Source organism: Bos indicus, chromosome 5 (genome assembly GCF_029378745.1).
Source record: "Bos indicus isolate NIAB-ARS_2022 breed Sahiwal x Tharparkar chromosome 5, NIAB-ARS_B.indTharparkar_mat_pri_1.0, whole genome shotgun sequence".
NCBI lineage: Eukaryota > Metazoa > Chordata > Mammalia > Artiodactyla > Bovidae > Bos > Bos indicus.
Genome location: NC_091764.1, coordinates 7,319,081 through 7,345,460, shown reverse-complemented (window position 1 = coordinate 7,345,460; position 26,380 = coordinate 7,319,081). Strand labels below are relative to the sequence as shown.

The window sequence follows — 26,380 nt, the reverse complement described above, 5'->3', positions numbered from 1 at the left end:
AGGAATACTTTCTCCATAAATTAATTTTTTTAATATTGGACTCTCCTACTCTGATAACATACAATCTACCTGGCAAACTTCTGTGCACTTCGGTTGGTCTGAAAGGCTATGGGTCAGAAGGCTGCTTATAAGTTCCGGTCCCTCTCTCCCAAGGAGGAATCCTCAGTTATCACATCCCTGCCATGTGGTCACCCAGGTTCTACTGAATAAGTCACAGTAAATGACAGTTAACTTCCTGGCTAACGACCTTGCATCGTGGCTGCAATAGTACTAATGGAAAATGATGCTTCTCTTCCAGGAGCCATACTTTACCTCCCAGGAATTTTCACCCATTTGTTCATCTTCTGCCTTCTTGAAGTCTACTGGCAAGACGTCTCCTTTCCACGGAGGAGTAATCATGACAGCCTACCCTCACTGGAAACCATGAGAGACCTCTTACATTCTTGCTCATCCTCTTAGAAAATGACCTTAGAAATGGATTCAGGACTCCAGATGTGGTCTTAACCACAGAATGGCATTCATCAGTCCAGTACCACAGGTGAAACACTCCCTTCACTGGAAATACGCCTTAACTAAATAAACTGAATTATTTAGCATACTGTTTTGAAATTAACTTATAAAAGAATAACTCTCCCCTCATATATCATAAATATCCCCTCTATTTTTTTTTTGCAAAATCATGTTTCCTCCAACCAAAAATATGTTTTATTGAGTTCTGTAATGGCCCTTATTTTGTTACAGATCATCTTATCACTTTCTAGATGGTTATTTTCATAGTGTTTAAGGCATTCTGGTTCCGTGTACCAGCTTTCTACATATTAGAAACATCATATTAAAGAAGAAAATGTCCATACATTCAATGAACCATTTTAAGATTTAAATTGAGCACTATATTATTAGTTTTCTTATGCTTACATGTGGATAATAATTACATAGTTTTAATAAAACCTGTAAAATCCACCAAGCATAGGAAACGAAAAACAATTAATATACAATAAGTGGTGATTATTGAAATTATCAGTTCCAATCCAAGAACTGGGAATTAAGAGGCATCTTTTTTCTCTTTACTATATGACTGAAAGAATAGATATTTTTATTAATTAATATGGTTACCATCAACCTAATTTAAAAATAAAGTCTACAACTTTCTTTTAAGGCATTGATGGCATTCTTTTAATTCACACAAATGATAGTTAAACAGATTTTGCACTTAATATTAAAATTTGATTTAAACAATTCAAATGCATAATGAAAAAGGTCACTGAGTGAATCATTATAAAACACTAGCACATTTGTCTTTTAAATTTAAATGTTTAATGCTCCCGAACCATAGCCATTCTCTACTTAGAAGAGATAATTATCCATGTGGATTTGAATTTTCCATCATCTGACATTATTCCAATTTTAATATTACTATAATTTTCTGGGATCTGTAAAGTCGAGTAGAATAGTTGAGGTTAAAATAAAATCTGTTTGCATCTCACAAACTTATTTTCATACCATTTTAAAATTTGCTGTGAAATGAATAATTATGTTTCGGGTAGATTTGCTTCAATCAGTCAGATACAATTTTCACTACTCGTCAGGAATACCCACTTTAATCAGTTTTTACAATAAAAATGTCTTATTTTGATCCAGTGTGACATTCTGGGTCAGTGTTCGATGCATGATGATTTTGATATTAAATGTAGCATCATGCTAAATGCTAGACACACACAGAAGTAACAAAAAATGTTTATAAAACCATATTCTCTGAAAAAAAGGGCACTATTTAAGTAAATATATAGGCTATACAAAGACAAAGATACATACTCTTGAAGTATGTAATGCCATTATTTTAAGAAAATACATTAGCAAGTTAAAAAACAATAGCTAACTTTTATATGCTATTTAAGATGTTCCGAGTACTATTTTAGATCACTTCCTTTAGTCCTCATAACATTTGGTCCTTTCATCCAGATCTAACTAATGAGAAAAGTGAAGTATAGAGGTCAATCTCTTGCCTAAAATCACATAGATAGTTAGTGTTGGAACCAGGCTTTAAGCCAAATCCAGTTCCAGAAGCCACAATCTTAACTGCTCTACTACTCTGCTTCTAATTACACATTTTTCCCTCAAGTAATTCATTGAGGTATGATTTACATCTAGAAAATGTATACATCTTAAGTATAGATCTCAGAAACTTTGACAAATGGTTACGTCTATGTAACCACCACCCAAATCAAATTATGTTTATGTGTGCCTGTGTGCTTATGTGTGTGTATGTGTGTGCGCTTGTGCACTTTTGAGTCTGGCTTCCATTAATCATGGGCTTCCCTGGTGGCTCAGCTGGTAAAGAATCTGCCTGCAATGCAACACAGAGCTGGGTTCAATCCCTGGGTTGGGAAGATCTCCTGGAGAAGGGAATGGCTACCCACTCCAGTAGGCCTGGAGAATTCCATGGACTGTGTAGTCCATAGGGTCACAAAGAGTTAGGACACGACTGAGCAACTTTCACTTTCCATTAATTATACTTTGCTATAAATTTATTCAGAAAAGCTTATAAACTTTGTGGGAAAAGGAGGTGTCATAAGGAAGTAAAAACAAAAACTAACATTTATTGAATACTCACTAAACGGCCACCTCTATACCTGATATTTTATATCTAATGCCTGCTATAAGCCTTTGAACTCCTCCATAAGGAAAATACTGCAATTGTCTTCATTTTACAAATTAGAAATTGAAATGCTAAAAAGGAGGAAGCAGTAAGACCTGGAATTTTCACTCTATTAACTGATCAGTTAAAAAGATAAAGAGATAATAAGATAGACGGATGTTAGGAAATATTTTTAAATACCAAGAAGAAAATTCCATAATTCACATTTACATTTGATTGGCCTTCAGAATCCAAGTAGATGTGGACTAGACTGCATATCTTAGGAGATTCACCATGGAACAACAGAAAGAAACTAAGGTTAAAGTAAACATCCAAGAACCTGAGGAGCAAGAACAAGTTGGATACAGGAAACATCCTTCAAGGATGCTAAAATTAAGATGGATGTGGTAGTACATCAAGGGAAGAAAACAGAGGCTATGAAGCAAGGGATAAGCTACTGAAATTTGCTGTCACCCCAAAAGAGAACTAGAAAAATACAGATAAGCATGTTTGAAAGTTTCTAGACTTCAAATTCAGTCACCAAATCAATGTGAAATACTGGAAACACTTGTATCTCTAGAAAAAGAGCTACTGTTGAATTCTTACAAGACAGAAGGTACACGAGTTGTTAAAGAGCCCCATAAATGACAATGAGTCCTTCAGAGAAATTACATACATGAAGTTATCTTTAAATCTGTGGTAGTTCTTAATATCCTGTAGTTACTATATCTATATCTATATAGATAACACTACCAGCTTTGGCCTGTTAGTTTGAGTTTTATTTATCCTAGATGGAATGCTGGCCCATCTTCCCTTTTCACTTCTCTTCAGTGTTTCTTAATCTTTGGTTTACATCAGAATCTCCTGAAGAACTTTTAAAACAGCATCAATGTCCACATCCCCTGGAAGTGTGTGTGTGTGTACACGTGCGCACGCACACACACATACACACACACACACACACACACACACACACACAGGGTTCAGGGGGTGGTGTTTCAAAGAATACACGCTTGTTTGCTTGCTTGCTTCTCCACTGCTGTGATGCTGGGAGACAAAGCATAAGATTAGAATCCAAAGTTTGCAAATGACCTCTAGAGAATTCTACTATACCCTCCTCCTCTTTATGAAACACTATTCTATGCATTCTTTGGATGAGCTCAATCTCTCCTAAGCCTTCAAAAAACCAGTTGTATGGCAATGACTCCTAAACCTTCTTCTCCATTCTAGATCTCTCTTTCTGTTCCAAACTCACAAACCTTGCAACCAGTACATATTTCTACCTGTATATCCAAAGAAACATCAACATCAACACATCTTATGTAGAGGTTTTGCTGTTGTTCAGTTGCTAAGTCCTGTCTGACTCTTCTGTGACCCCATAGACTGGAGCCCGCTAGGCTTCTCTGTTTATGGATTTCCCAGGCAAGAATACTGGAGTGTGTTGCTATCTCCTTCCCCAGGGCATCCTCCCAAACCAGAGATCAACCCTGAGTCTCTTGCATTGTCAGGTGTGTTCTTAACCACTGAGCCCCCAGGGAGCCTATGTAGTGGTACATGAACTCATTTATTGCTCATGGCACTTCATTTTATGAAAGTCAGTGTTTGGAGTATAACAGCAGATTCAAATGGCAGATATTTCATGCACCATTACTTTAAAGTAAAATTCCATATAAATAAGTCATTTGTCTTTCCAGGATAAAAATATATTTTTCTATTATAATAATGAAACAATGTCTAACAGGGCAGAAAAATTAAAGGAATATTGGAAATTTTAAAGAAAAAGAATAATCACCCTGAATTGTAAGAAGGTCTTTAATCAAGCTAAGAAAAAGAATGGACCTCTGCCAGGGAGCATCTTCTGTTTACAGAAGGTTTAACACATTTTCCCTCTTTACATCGTTCAAATTCACTTAACCGCTGGTGAACTCCTACTGTGAACAGTGATCTGCACTTTCTTTTATGTAAATTCATTTATTATTAACATTTTTGTACATTCTCATTGGTATTGAAATTCAAATCCTCTGTAAGAAAAAATAAAGTGTTTATATTCAAATATAAGTATCATTTTCTAGTGCTCCATTATTAATATTATAAACAATGTTCAGGATACCAATTTTCAATGTGCCTTATAAGACATTAAAAGACTAACAAGATTTGTATGATTTCACAATTTTCTTTAAAATATTTTTTTGTCTTGTGTCAAAATGTTTGCAATTATGTGAATAATATCATGTTCTTGATATCTGTGCAGGAAAAAAGCCTATATCATTCAAGTGCACATACAGAGTGTATTCACTGATATTTGTATACAATTTACATATTACTAGCTTTTTTGGAGAGAAAATTGATTCAACTTCATCTTGTCCTTAGTAAAACGAGTTACATCTGACTGTTCATGTAAAACATCAAGGCTACCAGGGAATAAAACATACATCAGATTTTCAAAGGCAAATGAAGGAAGTAACCTTATGATTGCCTTCAATGATGATTCTGTTGTTTTCGCTTCATTGCCTTCAATGAATATTCTGTTGTTTTTGCTTCTAAATGTTTCCTTTTACTTACAGGAACTGGTCAAGGTTGTCACATTAGGCGGTCTTGCCTAGCAGAGAATATTTTTAATGGTGATTTGTTGGAGGCATGGCTTCGGGTTCTGCAGTGTCCCTGGAATTGACTGTTTAAAATCCCAGATAGGCTGACTCATCCCTTCCACTCTTAGAGGTTAAAAAAATAAAGAAGGCACATCTTACAATTTACTGCATGCAGATCTTTGAGGCCAGGTTGTAGATCATCGGCTCAGACTGCAAAATTATATCCAAATACGCAAATCAAAAAACCTCAAATTTAGTTGCTGTGACTGACTTCTATAAAAGTCATTTAGCCAAAGCTTCAAAACTCAGTTGTTGCTTATTTTTTTGTTTTGCTTGTTTGATGCTAGGTATTTTTCTCATGTATAGATAAGATATCAGTCAAATTTTCCTTAAATATTATCACACGGCTACCATACATGGTGAATCTGAGAAATTAAAGGACAGAGAGACATAGTCTGTGGTGCCAAGATAAAAAAGTACTGTGATACTGCAATTTGTAAGAATATATATTTGGCCATCTGGATGACTTGAGGATGAGTTTAGTTGCCAGTGAAGCCAAGTGTATGATTAGAATGTTGGAACTTTTTGAGTCCCACTCCCTGACTTCTGGAGAGAGGAGAAGAACTAGAGGTTGAATCAACCACCAACAGCCAATGATTTAACCAATCACGTTTATATGATGAAGCCTCCAAAAGCCCCAAAGGATGAGGTTCAGCAAGCTTCTGGACTGGTGAACACTGTTGAGATGGGGGATAGTGTCCACTTGAAAAGGCATGGGAGCTCTGGGTGGGCATTGCCCATACCCTGCCCTAGTCTCTCTCCCATCTAGCTGTTCCAGACTTTTATCCTTTTATAATAAAGTAGTATTCTAGTAAGTAAAATATTTCTCTAAGTTCTATCTATCAAATTAATTAAACCCAAGAAGGATGTTATGGGAACCTCTGATTTAGACCCAGTAGCTCAGAAGGAAATGTAACAACCTGGGCATACAACTGGTATCTGAAGTAGGGGCGCAGTCTTGAAGGACTCCAACCTTACACCTGTGGAATCTGATGCTATCTCTGAGTAAACTGTGTCAGAACTGAGTTGAATTCATGGACACCCCGCTGATATCTGGGAATGGCATGTTGGAGTTCAGGGGAATCCCCGCCCACACACAATGGAAATCTAAGTATGCAATTAAGTTACTAAACATCAGAACCAATTTAAATATGCAAATGAAAAATACCACAAATACAACTGGAATTCAGAGAAAGGAAAAATGAGTGGTTCATTGAAGACAGGATACGATACAAAAAAGTAGAGTCTATCAAGTTGACAGACTGCTAGATTTGGTCTACCAAGTTCTCACTTTCATCCTTTACAGCATTAGCGAACAAAGATATTTCAACTGTTAGCAAGTCAAATGTCCCTTTTCTACTCTGGATGCCATCCTCCCCATTAATACATTCCCCCATGCATGCATGCTCAGTCACTCAGTCCTGCTAACTCTTTGCATACTATGGACTGTACCCCGCCAGTCTCCTCTGTCCATGGAATTTTCCAGGCAAGAATAATAGCATGGGTTGCCATTTCCTTCTCCAGGGTATTTTCCCAACCCAGGGTTCAAACCCATGTTTCCCGCATCTCCAGCATTGCCAGACAGGGTTCTTCACCACTGTACCACCTGGGAAGCTTAATATATCCCCCCAGGGTTCCTTTTTTGCTCAGAATCTTCCAATTCATTTTTATTTTCTGAGTCTTTCCCTTGAGTCTCTCTCATCTTAAAAATAAAAAAATCTTTTGACCCTATTTTTTCCTGTTATCTCTTAGCTTTGGGAAATGCCTAGTCTACAAAAATTAGATTTACTTCCTCACCTCTCTTTATTTATAAACTGAAAACAAGTTCATAACCTGACTGCCTCAATGAATCTAATCAAAACAAGTCAATAATGGCTTGCTAAGTGCCAAAGGTTCAGTGGACTCTCAGTAAAACTTGATTACTGTTTCCTTGAAATTCTACTCGCTATTCTCAAGCTTTCATGAAACCATGATTTGTAGGTTTCCCTTAAACTTGGCTCCTCTTCAATCTCCTCTGGGGTCTTTGTTTCTAGCTACCATTTAAATGTGATTTTCCCCCAAAATTATAACGACATTCCTCTTTACCACTTCGTTTATATCTCTCAAATGATCCCAGATGATATTTTGGAACTTTGCTATACATTCCTGTGACAGTTATGGCCAATATGTGCAGGTGACTTATACAGGTAAAACCCAGACTGAAATACATGAGTTTCACATCCATTCATTCACTCATTCATGTCTCCTCTTTCTTTCTCTCTCACACACACATATATATATATATATGCATGGACACACACATACTTAACACACATACACACTTCAAAATAACCAACACTGAACATTTCCATGTAAAAGCTTTCCAGGTCACAGAGCTGATATGTTGGAAAACTGACGACACATTTTGTCTCTCCAATGCTCTTCTTCATGGTTTTTTCAGATGGGTGAATGGTGCTTCCTCCACCAAGTCTCTCAAGGCAAAATCAAAGGAACTGTATCCATTACTCCCTCTCCAGTCTCTCATGGAGTCTGTGTAACTGTACCCTTTACCCCTCTCCCGTCTCTCACTGAGTCTGTCTCACTGTACCCTTTACCCCTCTCCCGTCTCTCACTGAGTCTGTCTCACTGTACCCTTTACCCCTCTACCGTCTCTCACTGAGTCTAACTGTACCTTTTGCCCCTCTCCTGTCTCTAACTGAGTCTAACTGTACCTTTTACCCCTCTCCCTCCTCTCACGGAGTCTGTGTAACTGTACCCTTTACCCCTCTCCCGTCTCTCACTGAGTCTGTCTAACTGTACCCTTTACCCCTCTCCCGTCTCTCATGGAGTCTGTGTAACTGTACCCTTTACCCCTCTCCCGTCTCTCACGGAGTCTGTGTAACTGTACCCTTTACCCCTCTCCCGTCTCTCACGGAGTCTGTGTAACTGTACCCTTTACCCCTCTCCCGTCTCTCACTAAGTTGTCTAACTGTACTTCCATATTGCCTGTCCTATTGGTCCTCTCTTCTCTGTGCCAACTTTTTAGCTCAATCAATGTCAGTTTCTTAAAAGTTTTCAATGCTGTATCTCCTCTTCTGACTTTTCAAACAATCTTCTTCTATAATGTCAGAGGGCTCTTTCTAACACAAATGTTATTTTCTTACTTAAAGTTCATCAATGGCTCCTTTTAACTATCAGGCTAATGCCCAAACAAAGGTCTTGAATATGACAAGAAGGTTCTTCATGAACTAGTTTCTCTGACGTCTACCCATTTTTTCCTACTAGTTCCCCACATGCCCCCTTAATATGTGCATCATGTATTCTATGTTTCGGCTCTGCTTATAACTTTCAGTTGTCCAAATCACTTTTTTTTTTCCAACCTGTGCACTCGCTATTCCTATCTACAATTTAGTTACAACTGACATAGGATAATAGCTAACCAGAAAGGAAAGGAGTTGGGCTACTCAGATTTCAATATCACCTCCTCCATTCACTTGCTTTGTGACGCTTTGCCAATTAAGTGCTGGGTCTCCTGTTTTTCTTTTTTGTAAAATAGGGTAAAAACAACTCTTACCTCATAGAGTTGTGGCAAGGATTAGGTGAGATAATCCATATGAAGCAATGAAAACAGGGCAGCAATAACCTCTCAGTAAGTGTTAGCAGTAAGCACCAAACATGTATGCAAGGAGTATCTACAGGAAGTACTAAATTCTAACCCGTCTGAGAAATAGCTCACAAAACTAATCAAGCGGCTAAGATGCAGTGTTGAGGCCCTATAGTTTGGTTCCACTTACCCATGGAAGCGCCTTCAAGAAACAATGAGAAGAGCCTCCTTTCCAATCTCCCTCTGTCAGCTTATGTTCTCTTTCAGTCAAAGTCTTCTCCAGTTCAGTTAATGTTTAACTCCCTTCCTAAACTCTTTCTCATTGGTTCTTCATTTCAACACCATGACCTTTTGGGGGAATTGCTCATCAACTGATAAAAACCTACTTCACTACCCCTGCATATGGGCTGCAAAGTGGGCTATGGAATTTGGGATGGAAAAGCAGTAGGGATGCAGAATGAAGGAGAAGAATGTTAATCCTTTTCTGTGTTAACCCTAATCCTTTTCTGTGGCCTCCATGCAAACTTTACTATTTGAGGGATTTAATTTGTGGGCTCTCATTTTTTGCCTTGTTTTCAAACTTTTTTCTCTGTCCTGTTTAACTCTCTGTATTCCATAACATGACTCAAATTTCTCTCACACAGCTGCTCAATGGAGCAACCATTCCTCAAGTTTCTTCCTTCTGCCCTTCCTAGCTTAATTCTAACCACAATTGTACTACATGTGCAGACTCTTCTTCAAGTATTCCTCTTCTATTTCAGAATAATTTTATATCCAGAATGTTATGTGCAAATTTTAAGTTAAAAAAATATCTTTTTTTTTTTAAGTTAAAAGATACTGGAAAGAATTTGGAAAAGAACAGGTATGTCTATACATGTAACTGAATCACTTTGCTGTGCTCCTGAAACTAACACAACATTGTAAGTCAACCATAGCCTAATATAAATTTTTTTAATTAAAGATTTTAATAAGAAGAGTAGTCCCCTGTGTCAACATGGAATTCAGTTTCTTAAAAAGCAATTATTTTAACTCTTTGAGTTAATTTTCCTAGAATTTATCTCAGAGGTACAAACAATATCTGTGTTATTTCCTATTATTTCAAATTTCAAGAATCTCTTGAATTTCTACATGGAAGATGAAGATTTTCTTTTTCCTATGAGCTTACTTCCTGAAGCGCTCTTTCCAATCAAAATTTGGATAGAAGTCAATATTCAGTGTTTATATTACAGTAACTAAGTAACTTTGTTTACTGCTGGGTCATGCATTGCAGCATAAAATCATTTACTTTATTATACCTTTTTTTTTTTTGCTTTTCTTGGAATTAAATGCCTTTTTTAAAACATGTGCATTGTTTTCTATGTTCCTGTCACAAAATTATTCTATAAATCTCTATAGTGAAGCATATAGTTAATCCATCATTTTAACTTTTTCTTTGAAAGACCTTCCCCTGGACTCTTTCCTTTTATTTCAATAGTCAGTACTGGTTGCCCTGTAGGTCTGGTATACAGACATCACCCTTGCCTTCAACTTCATTTTTCTGGGAATCACCTTTGCCTCTCTTCTGGGTTAGGTCTCCTTATTCCTGAATCTAACGCTACCTTCACTTTTTATTTAATCCATTTATCTGACGGACCATATGTGATGTAAGTGGTAAAATGTTCAATGCCATGTATTTTCTCAAATACCTTTGTTTTGTTTTTAATCCTCACATTAATCAGAGACTAGCTGAATATCAAAATGTAGATTGGCAACTGTTCTCCTTTGAGGACTTCAGGAATTTTCTTTTCTTCTAGCTTCTAGCACCCATTTCTGGAGAAGGCAATGGCACTCCACACCAGTACTCTTGCCTGGAAAATCCCATGAAAGGAGGAGCCTGGTAGGCTGCAGTCCATGGGGTCGCTAAGAGTCAGACACGACTGAGCGACTTCACTTTCACTTTTCACTTTCATGCACTGGAGAAGGAAATGGCAACCCACTCCAGTGTTCTGGCCTGGAGAATCCCAGGGAGGGGGTAGCCTGGTGGGCTGCCATCTATGGGGTCGCACAGAGTCGGACACGACTGAAGCGACTTAGCAGCAGCAGCAGCAGCAGCAGCACCCTTTCAAGAACGATTGTCTTCTTTTTTGGAAGTTACCTTCCTTTCTGAAAGCTTTTAAACAATTTTCTCTTTATTCTGACTATGCAAAATCCCATCATAATGTGCCTTTTTAAAAAATTCATTATATCATATAATTCAATGGGCACTTCAGTTTGGAAGCTCAATAATTCAATATTATTTTTGTATTACTTAATTCCTAATTTTTTCACTTGTAACTTCTCAATGGAACATGAAATGGAACTTCTCAATGGACATGGAACAACAGCCTGGTTCCAAATAGGAAAAGGAGTACGTCCAGGTTGTATATTGTCATCCTGCTTATTTAACTTATATGCAGAGTGCATCATGAGAAACACTAGGCTGGGTGAAGCACAAGCTGGAATCAAGATTGCCAGGAGAAATATCAATAACCTCAGATATGCAGATGACACCACCCTTATGGCAGAAAGTGAAGAGGAACTAAAGAGCCTCTTGATGAAAGTGAAAGAGGAGAGTGAAAAATTTGGCTTAAAGCTCAGCATTCAGAAAACTAAGATCATGGCATCGAGTCCCATCACTTCATGGCAAATAGATGGGGAAACAGTGGAAACAGTGGTTGACTTTATTTTGGGGGGCTCCAAAATCACTGCAGATGGTGATTGCAGCCATGAAATTAAAAGATGCTTATTCCTTGGAAGGGAAGTTATAATCAACCTAGACAGCATATTCAAAAGCAGAGACATTAGTTTTCCAACAAAGGTCCATCTAGTCAAGGCTATGGTTTTTCCAGTAGTCATGTATGGATGTGAGAATTGGACTATAAAGAAAGCTGAGTGCCAAAGAGTTGATGCTTTTGAACTGTGATGTTGGAGAAGACTCTTGAGAGTCCCTTGGACTGCAAGGAGATCCAGCAAGTCCATCCTAAAGGAGATCAGTCCTGGGTGTTCATTGGAAGGACTGATATTGAAACTGAAACTCCAATACTTTGGCCACCTCATGCGAAGAGTTGACTCATTGGAAAAGATCCTGATGCTGGGAAAGATTGAGGGCAGGAGAAGAAGGGGACGACAGAGGACGAGATGGCTGGATGGCATCACTGACTCAATGGACATGGGTTTGGGTGGACTCCAGGAGTTGGTGATGGACAGGGAGGCCTGGCATGCTGCAGTTCATGGGGATGCAAAGAGTCGGACATGACTGAGTGACTGAACTGAACTGAACTTCTCAATTCTGTCTTTCTAGATCTCGTTATCATAGGATTTTATTTTATCCACTGCATGTTCCCAGCATCTAGAATAATAGATGACATAAAGTACTGCTAATAAAATTTGACTGAAATACTATAATTAGGATATTAGCCCTCTTGGTTTAGTTTCCTGACTTCGCTTTCCTATTATGATTCTCTCATGCCCTTTTTAGCTGTTACTGTCTCCCTGATTTTAACTGTTAAATCTTATTATTTTTTAATTTCTTGGAATCACGCTTTTTCACTTCTAAAAATCTTTTCATTAATTGTTCTTTTTAAAAATCTTATCCTATTCTTCTTTCTTGTATCTTCTATTTTTTTCCTCTGAGCTTATCAATTATTGCTCTTTAACTTTTCTTTTGCTATGTGAATATAAATGTTTTCATTTCATTTGAGTTATTTTTCCTGATTTTTCCTAAGGTTCTTGTCTCACATTAAAGGAATTTCTCATAATGTCTTGTGATCCTTGGAAGTCTATGTATTAACATGAAGCAGATAAAGTAGATTAGAAGATCTTTGTGAATATTTAGAATTTATGGGATCATGGGTCTTATCATGGAGTGAGTGGATAGAATCTGCTTTCAACATAGAAGCTTTCAGATGTCACTATCTACAAAGCCTTCTATTTCCTATTCCCCTTTTTTGAGAAAGACAGCTACCATTCTCTCATCAAGGGAGCTAAAAGCTTGGAGGCAGCATTCTGTTAATATAAAAGGAAGGATTTCATGGTCTATTTATACCTACATTGTCAAGTGTTTTTAGGCCTTTATTGTGTCTGAAATTATTGTATCAGATACAAAACTGTGTCTAATACTATTTCTGGTTCAATTTACTAGTGATTAAACTTTCTGCCTTATTTCTGGATTGAGGAGGAACTGTTACATGGCTCTGGAGGGAATCTGGGAGACTAAGCTTATTTAAATTTCAGCAATCATTCATCTCCCTTTTCTGTGATTCTTGTCACTTCTGATTCCTTAGCTGTTCCAGGGTCCACTTCTCATTGGATCTTCCTTCTAAAGGTAATTACATTGCAGCTCTACTGTATTCTACTGACCATTTTTCCTTTGCACTTCACTCTTGAACAAGCCATACATCTTACTCTTATCCTCTCCCATCACTTTTCCTGGAGTATTTTTTTTTTCCCTTTGCTAACATTTTAGTGAGATTTGAGAGGTAAAAATAAACACATGAACTCAATCTTCCATGTTTCAGTAGAAGAAGACTTCTCTTCCCTTTCCAATTATAAAATCAGGCTTCTAGCCTTTTTAAATTGGGGTTATAATTAACTTCGCAATGTTGCATTCATTCCTGCTGTTACATCAGAGTGAATCAGCTACATGTATACATATATTCCCTCCCTTTTCAATCTCCCTCCTGCCTGCCCCCATCTCACCCATCTAGGTCATCACAGAGCACCAAGGTGGGCTTCCTGTGTAGGCTCCCTCTGGCTATCTACTTGCTGCTAACACTGTTTTAGCCAGGATCAATAAAGACACTTTGCACTCTAAAATCAACATACTGATGATTTCCAAACCTATATATTTGAGCCAAGGCCTCTTCTCCACATGTACAAGTGTGCTCTGGACATCATTTGCAAAATTGAAGCTATTGCTGCATTAAACCATACCACTACTCAACTTACAATTCAAACTAGAGACTTGGACATTTTCTCCCTTCTCCCCATCCTTCTCCATCTAATAAAGAAACAAAATCAGCAAGCATGATTAAATTAATATGTTTTAAATAACTATGTCCCCTCTCCTCAGTGCAAATGCTTTAACCCACTTTATAACAACATTTACTGGGCTTATAGAAAGTGTCCAGCTATATTCTTTCTGTCTATAGTCTTGCACTTTCCACGTCATTACAAGGGAGAACTTTACCAGAAACAAATCTACCCATGGCATTGCCTACTGAAAAGTAATAAAACACTTTTGATCATATGCGCTAATAAACGACTCAAATAACCTTAGTAATTTTTTGGTTCATATGACCAGACTTCTGAAAAGGGATGCTTGCCCCCATAGGACTGGAAAGAATCAAGTATTTGAATACCTCCCAAAGACTCACTAGATCTCTCCTCTGCTTCTCTTGGTGTGTTAGTTTATGAATTCCACTGACTATGCCCACAAGGCTGGAGTCCTAGTCACCTGCAATCTGCAGCACACATTTTAGTGGCTTTGCTACCAGAGAAGTAGGGATTTATTCTTAATTCTGATTTTTAATCCTAAAGAAAGATTCTCATGAGGCCAGTCAGGGCTTCCTGTCTACTCTGATAGCCAATGGGAATGGAGATGATTGACAGAATGAACAGAGGAGCGTTTTCCTACAAAAGGAGGAATAAATAGAAGGATGCTGAGCAACAGCACTGCCCACTATGTAATACAGACTGTCTGGACTCAAATTCCAACACAACTTCCTAGCTGTATAACTAGGGAAAGTAACTTCTCAGTGTCTTTCCTGTCCAAAATATAAAATGAGAGTAATGACACTAATTATTTCATAGACTTGTTGATTTAATAAGGATAAAATTCTTATAACAGTCTTAGCTCCATAGTCTGTAATAAACAAACATTAGTCATGTATAAATAAATCAAATTTTTCTTACCGTAACAAAGAAAACCCATTACAACCTGGCCCTTGCTTAATATTTCAGCATAATTTCTTATCCTGTTCCTCATACTCACACTTCTAGACAAAATCTCCCTCCGTGCCTCTTGGCCATGCTGGCACTAATCTCTGTCTCTGGAATGCCCTTCCCTACTTTCGTCTGCCTTTGTCCCAGGGACGGGGGAGCCTGGTGGGCTACCGTCTGTGGGGTCACACAGAGTCGGACACAACTGAAGTGACTTAGCAGCAGCAGTGCCATGTAAATTTCATCTCAATATTAAAATATTTATACTTCAACTTGGTAATGGTACTTCTAGATCATATAAAAAGTAGTCAAAGATTTATGCAATATTTTAATTGCTCCCCTTAAGACCTGAAATAGGAAGGGGTTCCCTTTCTTCCCCCCTCTTTGCTTCCATTCCATGCTTACTGTAGCTTTATATAGACTAAAGATGGCCACAGATATAGATCTAACTCAGACTGAACTCTCAGACTTTGAATAAATTATTAAACTTTCCCCTTGAAGTGTCACACTGATGATGGAAAGGCATCTTAAACTCAACCTACCCAAGCCCAAACTCAATATTCCCACTACGGCTGCTTTCTCTGCCAGTACTTGTTCTTGTAAATGGAGATAACTGTCCAGTGGTTCCTGTCACCCTGACTATTCACTTCACTATCAACCTGCACACACTTCTCAACACAACCCTTCTTTCCCAGTTTCATTCTGCCCCTTTCATTCAGGAATGTCTACAGCCAGATGGATCATTTTAAATGCAACTTCAGTGTATTCCTCCTTAGATTAAAAGTGTTCAATTTGTATGGAAATACAAAAAACCTCAAATAGCCAAAGCTATCTTGAGAAAGAAGAATGGAACTGGAGGAATCAACCTACCTGACTTCAGGCTCTACTACAAAGCCACAGTTATCAAGACAGTATGGTACTGGCACAAAGACAGAAATATAGATCAATGGAACAAAATAGGAAGCCCAGAGATAAATCCACGCACATATGGACACCTTATCTTTGACAAAGGAGGCAAGAATATACAATGGATTAAAGACAATCTCTTTAACAAGTGGTGCTGGGAAAAATGGTCAACCACTTGTAAAAAAATGAAACTAGAGCACTTTCTAACACCATACACAAAAATAAACTCAAAATGGATTAAAGATCTAAACGTAAGACCAGAAACTATAAAACTCCTAGAGGAGAACATAGGCAAAACACTCTCCGACATACATCACAGCAGGATCCTCTATGACCCACCTCCCAGAATATTGGAAATAAAAGCAAAAATAAACAAATGGGTGATGTTGAGCATCTTTTCATGTGTTTGTTAGCCATCTGTATGTCTTCTTTGGAGAAATGTCTATTTAGTTATTTGGCCCATTTTTTGATTGGGTCATTTATTTTTCTGGAGTTGAGCTGTAGGAGTTGCTTGTATATTTTTGAGATTAGTTGTTTGTCAGTTGCTTCATTTGCTATTATTTTCTCCCATTCTGAAGGCTGTCTTTTCACCTTGCTAATAGTTTCCTTTAATGTGCAGAAGCTTTTAAGGTTAATTAGGTCCCATTTGTTTATTTTTGCTTTTATTTCCAATATTCTGGGAGGTGGGTCATAGAGGATCCTGCTGTGATGTATGTCAGAGAGTGTTTTGCCTATGTTCTCCTCTAGGAGTTTTATAGTTTCTGGTCTTACATTTAGATCTTTAATCCATTTTGAGTTTATTTTTGTGTATGGTGTTAGAAAGTGGTCTAGTTTCATTCTTTTACAAGTGGTTGACCAGATTTCCCAGCACCACTTGTTAAAGAGATTGTCTTTAATCCATTGTATATTCTTGCCTCCTTTGTCAAAGATAAGGTGTCCATATGTGCGTGGATTTATCTCTGGGCTTCCTATTTTGTTCCATTGATCTATATTTCTGTCTTTGTGCCAGTACCATACTGTCTTGATAACTGTGGCTTTGTAGTAGAGCCTGAAGTCAGGTAGGTTGATTCCTCCAGTTCCATTTTTCTTTCTCAAGATCGCTTTGGCTATTTGAGGTTTTGATGAAACTGGAGCCTATTATACAGAGTGAAGTAAGCCAGAAGGAAAAACATCAATACAGTATACTAACGCATATATATGGAATTTAGAAAGATGGTAACAATAACCCGGTGTACTAGACAGCAAAAGAGACACTGATGTATAGAACAGTCTTATGGACTCTGTGGGAGAGGGAGAGGGTGGGAAGATTTGGGAGAATGACATTGAAACACATAAAATATCATGTAAGAAATGAGATGCCAGTCCAGGATCGATGCACGATACTGGATGCTTGGGGCTAGTGCACTGGGACGACCCAGAGGGATGGTATGGGGAGGGAGGAGGGAGGAGGGTCCAGGATGGGGAACACATGTATACCTATGGCGGAAAATTTATTAAATTTATTTAAAAAAAAAAAAAAACAAATGGGACCTAATTAAACTTAAAAGCTTCTGCACAACAAAGGAAACTATAAGCAAGGTGAAAAGACAGCCTTCAGAATGGGAGAAAATAATAGCAAATGAAGCAACAGACAAACAATTAATCTCAAAAATATACAAGCAACTCCTATAGCTCAATTCCAGAAAAATAAATGACCCAATCAAAAAATGGGCCAAATAACTAAACAGACATTTCTCCAAAGAAGACATACAGATGGCTAACAAACACATGAAAAGATGCGCAACATCACTCATTATCAGAGAAATGCAAATCAAAACCACTATGAGGTACCATTTCACGCCAGTCAGAATGGCTGTGATCCAAAAGTCTACAAGCAATAAATGCTGGAGAGGGTGTGGAGAAAAGGGAACCCTCTTACACTGTTGGTGGGAATGCAAACTAGTACAGCCACTATGGAGAACAGTGTGGAGATTCCTTAAAAAACTGGAAATAGAACTGCCTTATGATCCAGCAATCCCACTGCTGGGCATACACACTGAGGAAACCAGAAGGGAAAGAGACACGTGTACCCCAATGTTCATCGCAGCACTGTTTATAATAGCCAGGACATGGAAGCAACCTAGATGTCCGTCAGCAGATGAATGGATAAGAAAGCTATGGTACATATACACAATGGAATATTACTCAGCCATTAAAAAGAATACATTTGAATCAGTTCTAATGAGGTGGATGAAACTGGAGCCTATTATACAGAGTGAAGTAAGCCGGAAAGAAAAACACCAATACAGTATACTAATGCATATATATGGAATTTAGAAAGATGGTAACAATAACCGTGTATACGAGACAGCAAAAGAGACACTGATGTATAGAACAGTCTTATGGATTCTGGCAGAGGGAGAGGGTGGGAAGATTTGGGAGAATGGCATCAAAACGTGTATAATATCATGTATGAAATGAGTCGCCAGTCCAGGTTTGATGCACGATACTGGATGCTTGAGGCTGGTGCACTGGGATGACCCAGAGGGATGGTATGGGGAGGGAGGAGGGGGAAGTGTTCAGGATGGGGAACACATGTATACCTGTGGCAGATTCATTTCAATATTTGGCAAAACCAATACAATATTGTAAAGATTAAAAATAAAATAAAAAAAAAGAATCATTACAATTAAAGGAAAAAAAAATAGCTTTCCTTTGTCTTTCACACAAAACCCAACATTCTCACCCTGGCATATGAAGTCTTGTAGTATCTAGATTCAGCCCACCTCTCCATCGTTGTCTTAAACCATTCTCCTGCTCACCAAGGAGGAGATTTCTCTTACTTCTGTGTATGTGCTTAGTCACTCGGTCATGTCCAACTCTTTGCGACCCCATGGACTGTAGACCTCTAGGCTCCTTTGTCCATGAGGATTACTGTCCAGGCAAGAATACTGGAGTGGGTTGACATGCCCTCCTCCAGGGGAACTTACCACACCAGGGATCGAAGCCAGGTCTCCCACATTGCAGGTAGATTTTTTACCATCTGAGCTTCCAGAGAAGTTCAAGAATACTGGAGTGTGTAGCCTATCCCTTTTCTAGGGGATCTTCCCGACCCAGGAATCGAACTGGGGTCTCCTGAATTATAGGTGGATTCTTTACCACCTGAACTACCAGGGAAGCTCCTCTGACTTATACAGATTCCTTGAATTTTCTAAGCAACTTCCTGACCTGTGGCCTTTAATTACACTCTTCTTTTTCCTCAAATACTTCTCCCCACTTCTCAAAGTATATAAATCCATCCATCCTTCTTGTCAGTTTTAATGTCACTTAATCAGGGAAACTGGGCCTAACTAGGAATATTCTCTCCATTTTTATGGTACCCTTGTTTTTGTTTTCACACACAAGTCAGAATTTTAATTAATTAATTCTTCAGTTAATCCCTTACGTTTCTTTCTTTTCCATTTTCCCGTAAATTCCCCAAAGGCAGAAGCTTTGTCTTACTTACAACTAAAGCCCCATTTCTTTGCAAAATACCTCTAACATAATTGGAACAAAATAAATATTTTTTGAATAAGTGAAATGGCCAATATGAGGTGAGTATAGTAAATTCTTTCAATGTAGTACAGGTGAAAAGACATATACTAAAAACTGCTAGTATGAGAAAATGCTACATACAAGTTACACACATACTATTTCAATTTTGTAAAAAATGCACAGAAGACAGATGTGGTAGGCAGAGAAATAACCCCGTCCCCAAAGATGTTCACATTCTAATCCTTGGAACATGTGAATATGCTGTATTACATGGGAAGGGGTAATGGAAACTGTTAATCAACTGACCTTAAAATAAAGAGAGCTGTGGATTATTTGGTCAGACCCAATGTAATCACAAGGGTCTCTTAAATGTGGAAGATGATGCAGAGGAGCCAAGTAGGATGGAAGAGGAATGTGAACAGCTCCTAGAAACTGAGAAAGGCCAGGAAAATTCTCTCCAGGGCCCCCAGAGAGAACACAGCTTTGCATCCTCAACTTTATCCCAGTAAAACCCCACTGTGGAGCTTCTGACCTCTAGAACTTTAAGATAAAATATTTTAGGATTTTAATCCATCAGTTTGCAGTAATCTGTTAAAACAGAAATAGGAGACAAATACTGTAAAAGGATATACGAGGATAGGAGAGTTGATGAGCTTTTGTTTTCAAAGTTTGCATGTTTTTCATATAAGCTCTCTGTAACTTCTCCTTTCTCTGCTTTTAGCTCAATTTTATCAGCACTGTCCTTATGACTGCCATATTTCCACTCAATCCATAAAATTTAAAAAAAAAAAGTGGAGAAATTATCTGGTTAACACATGCAAGCATTTTTTTGTCCCTAAAAGGACATTACATGAAAATGTAAATGGCAGATATTCAAAGAAATATACAGAGAAATTCCATAGTTTTTCTTGCTAAAATGATGAATGAATAAATTTTCATCAGTTACATTGACATCAGAAAAGGACTTTGGAAAATATATATATAGCTTGATGACTTTTAACACTGAAAGACAGAAAGAGCTCCCGTGATAACATGATTGTCCCTTTACTATTTTATCCTCTTTTTATACCTTTACAGTAGTAATACAGATAAGTACTGGATTTTGGAATCTGAGACGTATGCTGTAATTCCTGAATGGGAAAGAAAAGGGAAATCCTCAATGAAAGCTTTTAATGTCAGCATCTTGAAATAAACTATATCAATAAAATACACATGCATACCTGATATTATACCTAGGAAACTTGGAGGACAGCAGAGTCTTTACATTTAACTAATTTACTAACAAGATTAGAAAGTGTGCTCTAGAAGTATGCATTCAACACTACCATTCTCAGCTCTATCTTATTTTGAAATGAGTGTAAATTGACTTTTGAAAGACCTGAAATTTAAATTAGGATAGATCATAAGGTTTCTTTGTATAGTTGACTTAAAAGATGATTTTTTACACAGAAGCATTAAATATTTATCTTCAATTACATGACTATTATGTTCTCAAATAAGTTGTACATTTCCCCCTGCCCCTCCAAGATCTCTTCCAGTTATCTTGATAAATAAACAGATTAAAAATGTGCTTTTGTTTTTGCACATGGCCAAAACCCTGACATTTTGTATATCTAATATTTAAACCATATGAAAACCTGTCACTGAACAGATGAAATTATTTAGGTGGAGAAAACACCACCAAGCAAATGGAAAAAAGCTAGTGCAAAGCATTCATAGAGCTGGTTTCATTTCCCTCTAGCACCTTCTGGTGGCAAACTTGGTATATTGCTGATTTCTCTAAAATGAATAGGAAGAATTTATTGCAAACATTATTTAATGTTTGAGGTATTACTCAGTATCTGGATTATCCCTCAAAGCAGTCCAAATATATTTTTTCTGTAATTATAGTGATGTGTCCATAAAATGTCCATATCAGAAAAGATAATTTTAAGATTTCTTCCAGACCTTTGAGTTAATTTATTTTCAGGTATGGTGAATTTTTTGAAGGTTTGAACTCAAAAATAAAATTGGATAAGGCAGAATCAAAAATCAGGACTGTAGATAAATATACAAGTACCCACATATGTGATTTCAGCTTGGTTTATATATGAAAGAAGACATTTTAAGAGAAAAGTACCTTTATTTTTATTTTTTAGATTTAGAATGTGATATTATTTAGTGTCAGTAATATCCAACATTTATTGAGATCTTACATGAATGTCTGGGATAACAGTAAAGTATATTATAAATAATTTCATTTGGTTAAACAATAAGCTAATGATGTATGCATGTGTGTGCATGCTATTATCCACATTAATGGATACAGAAAAGTAATAATTCATTGACATATTTTAAAATAATGAATAGAACAACACAACAAATACTCAAATGCACTCTCATATTCAAAGAATAAATGTATGGATAAATGTACTCATTACCTAACACCATGTACATGTCAAAGACCAAAACTGGGAAATTTAACATGAAAAAGTGTTAGTGGCTCTGTCATGTCCGACTCTTTGTGCCCTCATGACTGTAGCCCACAAGGCTTCTCTGTCCATGGGATTTCCCAGGCAAGAATACTGGAGTGGGTTGCCTTTCCCTCCTCCAGGGCATCTTCCGACCCAGGGACTGAACTTGTGTTTTCATTGTCTCCTGCATTGCAGGCTGATTCTTTACTGAGCTATAGGGGAAGACTTGTTATGTATATGATATGTACATGTACATGACATAGTATGTACATGATATGTACATGATGTGAATATATGCACATATCAAAGATCAAAATTGGGAATTTAACATGTAAAAGGCTCATTACTACTTTGAAAGCGTTCACTGTGTAAGTTGCAGAAGTTATAAGTGAAACAATACCATGGGATACTGTTATAACAGACACATATGTACCAAATGTCAGAAGTGTCAACACAAGTCCCTAAATCTGTATGAAGACACAGAAAGGACAGATTTGGCTAGTGATCAGGATCTCCCATTAATCCTCTATTTCCATGATCATTAAACATCCAAGTATCAAAATTTGGCTTACATCTAGATTTGCTGCAAGGAGAAGATACATAAGCCTGAAGAGCCAAACTTTTCACAGTATTTATCATAACTTAAGTTTTGAAATTTATTTACATTAATCAGGCAAAGATCATCCCTGTGTTGTTCATCACTGACCTCCCAACAGCCACCGTAGTGTTGGTCACAGGGTGAGACATGCTCAATATCTGCTCAATCGTGCCACATGGCCTCTGCAGTCTGCCTGTCTCCTTAATGAACATCTCATTACAACTCTTCACACAACACCATCCTATGGAAGCAACCTAGATGCTCATCAGCAGATGAATGGATAAGAAAGCTATGGTACATATACACAATGGAGTATTACTCAGCCATTAAAAAGAATACATTTGAATCAGTTCTAATGAGATGGATAAAACTGGAACCTATTATACAGAGTGAAGTAAGCCAGAAAGAAAAACACCAATACAGTATACTAACACAAATGTATGGAATTTAGAAAGATGGTAACAATAACCCTGTGTACGAGACAGCAAAAGAGACACTGATGTATAGATCAGTCTTATGGCTCTGTGGGAGAGGGAGAGGGTGGGGAGATTTGGGAGAATAGCATTGAAACATGTATAATATCATGTATGAAACGAGTCGCCAGTCCAGGTTTGATGCACGGTACTGGATGCTTGAGGCTGGTGCACTGGGACTACCCAGAGGGAGGGTAGGGGAGGGAGGAGGGAGGAGGGTTCAGGATGGGGAATGCGGGTATACCTGTGGTGGATTCATTTTGATATTTGGCAAAACTAATACAATATTGTAAAGTTTAAAAATAAAATAAAACTAAAAAAAAAAAAAAAAAACACCATCCTATGAAGCCAAAAATATACAATATTTTCCAACAACATTAAGTGTAACAGGTGGTGCAATTCTGCAAAAGTGAAGTGTTAATGCATACAGTCTTTATTGATAGGCACTTCAGTAAATGGCAAGGTTTGAAAAACCAGAGACCAAATTGCCAACATCCGCTGGATCATGGAAAAAGCAAGAGAATTCCAGAAAAACATCTATTTCTGCTTTATTGACTATGCCAAAGCCTTTGACTGTGTGGATCACAACAAACTGTGGAAAATTCTGAAAGAGATGGGAATACCAGACCACCTGACGGCCTCTTGAGAAATCTGTATGCAGGTCAGGAAGCAGCAGTTAGAACTGGACATGGAACAACAGACTGGTTCCAAATAGGAAAAGGAGTACTTCAAGGCTGTATATTGTCATCCTGCTTATTTAACTTATATGCAGAGTACATCATGAGAAATGCTGGACTGGAAGAAACACAAGCTGGAATCAAGATTGCCGGGAGAAATATCAATAACCTCAGATATGCAGATGACACCACCCTTATGGCAGAAAGTGAAGAGGAACTAAAAAACCTCTTGATGAAGGTGAAAGAGCAGAGTGAAAAAGTTGGCTTAAAACTCAACATTCAGAAAACTAAGATCATGGCATCCAGTCCCATCACTTCATGGGAAATAGATGGGGAAACAGTGGAAACAGTTGCTGACTTTATTTTCTTGGGCTCCAAAATCACTGCCGATGGTGACTGCAGCCATGAAATTAAAAGACGCTTACTCCTTGGAAGGAAAGTTATGACCAACCTAGATAGCATATTCAAAAGCAGAGACATTACTTTGCCAACAAAGGTCTGTCTAGTCAAGGCTATGGTTTTTCCGTGGCCATGTATGGATGTGAGAGTTGGACTATGAAGAAAGCTGAGTGCCGAAGAATTGATGCTTTTGAACTGTGGTGTTGGAGAAGACTCTTGAGAGTCCCTTGAACTGCAAGGAGATCCAACCAGTCCATTCTGAAGGAGATCAGCCCTGGGATTTCTTTGGAGGGAATGATGTTGAAGCTGAAACTCCAGTACTTTGGCCACCTCATGCGAAGAGTTGACTCATTGGAAAAAGCCTCTGATGCTGGGAGGGATTGGGGTCAGGAGGCGAAGGGGACGACAGAGGATGAGCTGACTGGATGGCATCACTGACTCGATGGACATGAGTCTCAGTGAACTCCGGGAGTTGGTGATGGACAGGGAGGCCTGGCGTGCTGTGATTCACGGGGTTGCAGAGTCAGACACGACTGAGTGACTTGACTGAACTGAACTGAACCGATAAATGAAAAGGGGCTGAGAAGAGATATTTTCGTAGATCACATAGTCTCCCATGAGGGCAGAGACCACACCACTGCCACTTCTGCATCCTAGTAACCTGCTCAGTGTTTGGGACACAGTAGACAGACAATCAAATATTTGTTGAGGAATGAAGAACAATCAATAAATGAAACAGCTTATATATTTCACAGAGTGAAAGTCAAAGTTGCTCAGTCGTGTCTGACTCTTTGCAACCCCATGGAATTCTCTAGGTCAGAAAACTGGAGTGGATAGCCTTTCCCTTCTCCAGGGGATCTTCCCAACCCAGGGGTCTAACCCAGGTCTCCTGCCTCGCAAGCAGATTCTTTACTAGCTGAGCCACAAGGGAAGCCCAAGAATACTGGAGTGGGTAGCTTATCCCTTCTCCAGGGGTTCTTCCCGACCCAGGAATCAAACCGGGTCTCCTGCATTGTAGGCAGATTCTTTACCAACTGAGCTATCAGAGAAGTGCAGAGAGTTAATCACAAATCAGAAAAACACGAAGATTCTAAAAGGTAGAAAGATTATTTAGGATCATGAAAGCTTGTCACCCAAGAGCTACAGCGGTACCCCTATGTAGACTCAGAAACAGAAAGTCTGCACACACTCATTTGGACTTAGCCTCATTGAGGCTTATGCCAAATACGTATGGCAAAGAAGGAGAAAAAAGAAATCGTTTGAAAGCTGAACTTCATGAGTAAGGTCTTGGCTCGAAAATTGCTATCCTCGTAAACATTGCATGATTTCCAAGGAACATGACAAAACTTCTATCAATAATGCCACAAGTTAAATATTTGGCCTAATTTAAGAATAGTTCAGATCATTCTTTTATTTAAACCATGTTCCCACATAAACAAAGCATAGAAACAGCCTGGACACTCTTCAAAAGACTCTAAAAGAACTCAATGACCCATATAATAACATTATTTAACAAAATTTCTCCCAGACGATAGCAGAATATCTTTCATTTTTTTCTATCAGTGCAATTTATGTGTAATTTTAATACTGCCCACTTAAAGAGTTTCATAGCCCTTCAGTAATCAAAACTTATTGTTAAGCAGCATTACTAGCATAATGCTTTGTAGAAACAAAGGTTTAAACATCAAAAAGCTGAAAGCTATCACATACCATATTAACAACTTTTTTTTATATTACCTGGCACTTTAACATATAAATACACAACGTGTACTTCTCTGGAAAGGACACAAGTATATTACTTACAGGAAGTCTTAAATCCTCTTTTTCATGAACAAAGGGTGCTTATAATTCCTATCAAATGAAGTGTCAGTCACAGCCCAGTACACAGTGTCAAAAATACTGCCAAACACAACTGAAATCATTTCCATGTCTTTTATTTTCTAGAGACATCCCACTTACAATAAAACAAGAGAATAAACAAAAAATGTGCATCATGTTGAAAGGCTTGTTTGTGGGCTCCATCACTGTTGTTTTCAATGCAAACATTTGTCCAGCAGAAAATTGAGTTGAGTTTCTGTTCCATTTAAACACAAGGAGCCCATGGTTTATGGCAACTGTTGTTGCCAAATGTGAGTAAAATTCACAATTCTTCCAAGGGTGCTATCCTTAATTTCTCGCCCTCAGAAAACCTAAGAAGTGCAGTGGTTTGCAGACCGGGTTAGGGTTGGCTCTCTGAAGTCAGAAAAAGCCTCTTTTCCTTTAATTAAAAGATTTTGAGATTTTTAACCTCCCCCCCTCCCACAAATCAGATAAGTCTTGAATTGCTTTTTTTCTTGAGTAAAAGTGCCTTGTAAATCGCTACATTCTTACACAACAATTTTCTAAAATTTTGGTTGTTTATGTGCTAGTATGACTTTCAGCATTTCAGATCTTGAATGTAACATCTTAATTTCAATATAAAGGATGGTAATAGGATCACTGATTTTAAAAGATAGATGACTAAATCTTCTCTCTTTACTCTCCATTAAATGCTTCGT

The 26,380-nt window shown here is 37.9% G+C and overlaps 1 protein-coding gene across 5 annotated transcripts in view; it reads right to left on the bottom strand.

The window, feature by feature from the left end:
- The window catches only part of NAV3 (neuron navigator 3), an 893,860-nt gene that overhangs the window by 466,924 nt on the left and 400,556 nt on the right, over window positions 1-26,380 (bottom strand). Inside the window, exon 1 of one of the 5 annotated variants that reach the window (XM_070788551.1) lies at window positions 9,057-15,683. The exons of the other annotated variants lie outside the window; for them this stretch is intronic. Coding sequence (XP_070644652.1) covers window positions 9,057-9,060 — 4 coding nt within the window. The 5' untranslated portion in view covers window positions 9,061-15,683. Of the gene's footprint in view, window positions 1-9,056; window positions 15,684-26,380 lie in introns of those variants that run through there. 5 annotated transcript variants of the gene reach the window in all.